This window comes from Naegleria gruberi, assembly GCF_000004985.1.
Source record: "Naegleria gruberi genomic scaffold NAEGRscaffold_212, whole genome shotgun sequence".
Taxonomy (NCBI): domain Eukaryota; phylum Heterolobosea; class Eutetramitea; order Acrasida; family Naegleriidae; genus Naegleria; species Naegleria gruberi.
In genome coordinates, this window is record NW_003163129.1 from 6,241 (window position 1) to 9,236 (window position 2,996).

A 2,996-nucleotide genomic window follows, 5' to 3' on the forward strand; every position below is an offset into this window, starting at 1 on the left:
TAGCTACTGGAAGTTTATAAACTATATCACAAAAGTAGTTTTCAAAGTATGAGGATGTTAGTTCAATGAGATGGGAGAAATTTTTTACTCCAATATTGTACAACATTAACTCAACTCCTGCCAATATTCTGCCAAGCCTTTTTCTTGTTCTGTCATTGTAGCATGAATCATTTGTTCTGACATCAAGTACTTCACTACTATTTGCACTCTGCCTCGAGGTTGTAATAAATTTACTGTTGGGGAAGTTTGACATGTACGATTGAGCTGCCAGTAATGTGTATGCTGGATCTACAGTTAACGAAAGTTGTTTCATGTTCATGACAGAATAAACATTTCCATTATTCTTAATAAAGGTTGAAGGGTGGTCTTTTTCTACAAATTGTGAGAAGTCCATTTCTCCATATTCCAAAGAATAATCAATATTCTCCAAGGCCTTCTTTGGTGCCTTTTTTTTTGGTGAACCTAATTCAGAAGAAGCAGCTCGTTTATTAGATTCCTGAGGTGTTGGTTCAGAATTTTCTAAAAAAGAAGATGGTAAAAAAGACGACTGGGTGCTTAATACATCAACATTTGAATCTTGAGTCAAATTGAGTCTTTGGGTATTTGAAATTGGAGATGTGTTATTGAAAGGAGTTGTCACATGTTGAATGTTGACTCGTTGTTGGAAGTTTGATGTTGGAGTTGTTGTTGTTTCATGTTGACCAATGTTAACTCGTTGTTGAAAGTATCTTACATGATTTGAGGTAGGAATAATGTGTTGAAGGATAGGTGTTGGACTCGGAGACACCACATAGTTTGGAGAGGTTATGTGGATTGGTATTTGAGATGTGGTGTTGTGTTGAAGGCTTGATATTGGGGATGTTGCTGGTTGATAAAGGAATGGGCTGTAGAGTAAGGGTGATCTGTAGGATTGAGGTTGGTTGATGATTACTTGATGGTTGAATTGTTGATTCATTTTTTTGAATTTAAATTGAAACGGCTATATTTATTGAACAACAATTTCCATGTCTTTCTCGAATTTGAATGATGAGTAGACTTGATTGGATCTTACATTGCAGGTAAGGGAGATGTAGTTAATTTTCATCCTATGTAACAAAACTTTTTGGCCAAATTTGCACGTGTTGTTGATAAGCTTAACCTGAAAGTTGCCCCAATCATCATACTTATCCAAACATGGAAGACAATTCTTGAATCGAAATTGGATACATTCTTCCTTAACTTTAATACCATGCTTCTTAACAACTTGGAACCATTGATTGAATACACCATTTGTTTCCTTCAATATCAAGTAAAAGACTGTTGGTAGACATGAACCAAGAGTAAGATGGTGGACTCTACTAGTGTTTCTCATTTCCAAATGATCATTAATGATAGAACGGGCACACTTGGCAAACATATCCCAAACCACTCTATAAACCTGTTTTACCTCACTTGAAATATCTGTCCAACATTGATACTTTGGTGCATATGAATAAACTCCCTTTTCCAAAATAAAATCACACTCCTCATAATCACGTTCATCATCCTCATCCAAAATAACTTTCCTCTTCTTTGCCTTTGATTTAGATCTTTTTCCACTTGAACTTTGTTTGGTTTGTTCAGATGTTTGAAAGTCGGATGATGTTGAAAGATGAAAAACAAGTGATGGAGAATTAGATGACGGAGAAGATGAAGAATTACTACTAATATTGATGCTAGTAAAAGATGGAGCATCAAACATGTCTAAAGTTCCTTCACAGAGTACAGTTTCATGGTTGTTCATTGTTAGTGTTGTTGATGTATTATGATATTTGTTTTGAGTTGAATTTGGTATGAACAAACGCATTGTTGTATTTATTCATTTTTTTCAAAATGGTTCAAGTTGGTTGTACGGCAACCATTACAGCAACTTGTCGTTTAATAAGAAAAGAGGCTGAAAAATATTGCAGTGTATTAAATTAAACCTATTTTAGATTTACGTATTAAAAAATCTATTTAAAAAAAATGTTTAACGGTGTTTCGAGCGGAACCACTACTCCTTTGGTTAATACACCAAAAAGTACTCCCTCTACACCTGCTGGTTCTTCATCATCGTTTGGAGGAAATATCTTCTCAAACGGTTTAAATATATTAGGATCCAATGCAACGGAACAACAGACAACACCAAGTATCAACAGATCAAAAGGGATTAATGCTTGGCAGGTTTGTCCTGGTTCTATTAATCCCTATCCTCAAGCTTTTACATGGTCAACATTTATGGGTGATGAAGTGATTGCTTTTGCAAGCGGAAGACATGTTATGGTTTATTGTGGAAATAGTTTTGTTCAATTATTGGATGGTCATGATGAAACTATTACCAGCGTAAAATGGAGTAATCTTCATGGAAGAATTGCTGCTTGCTCAAGAGGAAAAATTGTTATTTATTCTCCAGTTGAAGATGAGGTTGACAATGGTGCCTTGAAAAAGAGCCCTTCTTGGATTGTTGAACAGGTTATTAACTCAACAGATGAATTCGAATGCATGGATTGGAATTTTTATGGTGATAGACTAATTGTTGGTGGAAAAACTACAATGATTTTTGAAGGAAAACCTATTCTAGGAAATCAAGTTTATGTATGTTTCTTTATGTTTAGAAATTTATAATATAGTTTAGAAATGGAATATGGTTTGGAAATATGACAATCCAACTCCAATTTACTTAGTTGCATATTCACCAGATGAAAAATATTTTGCAACAGTGTCCAAGTTTGATCGTCTTGTAAAGGTTTGGTATAGAAACAAACCTCAAGTCAGAGTATCATTATTTACTCCAGTAATTACTATTGTAGATCCAAAATCTACTTCACAAACTATTGAGGATGATGAAGAAGAAAGTTTTTCCTACATTTATTTACCTCATCCTCGTTCAGTTACTTCCATCTCATGGAGATTTAAGGATATACAATCACAACAAAGAGATGAATTTACAGCTAATGTTTTATTGACAACATCTATTGACAATGTGGTACGTGTATGGA

At 34.3% G+C, this 2,996-nt stretch overlaps 2 protein-coding genes across 2 annotated transcripts in view; one reads left to right on the forward strand and one right to left on the reverse strand.

The window, feature by feature from the left end:
- NAEGRDRAFT_54768 (uncharacterized protein) overlaps positions 1–1,762 on the reverse strand; it is a gene marked incomplete at both ends in the record, with an annotated part of 7,146 nt that extends 5,384 nt beyond the window's left edge. The window contains 2 exons of the mRNA XM_002668447.1: positions 182–902; positions 1,164–1,762. Coding sequence (XP_002668493.1) covers positions 182–902; positions 1,164–1,762 — 1,320 coding nt within the window. The remainder of the gene's footprint in view (positions 1–181; positions 903–1,163) is intronic.
- Positions 1,763–1,983: 221 nt separating this feature from the next.
- Positions 1,984–2,983, forward strand: NAEGRDRAFT_76594 (uncharacterized protein; the record flags this gene model as incomplete). The annotated part of the gene is made up of 2 exons (XM_002668446.1): positions 1,984–2,592; positions 2,633–2,983. Coding segments are annotated over 2 exons (960 nt in total), but the record flags the coding sequence as incomplete, so codon positions are not given.
- Between the last annotated feature and the right edge of the window lie 13 nt (positions 2,984–2,996).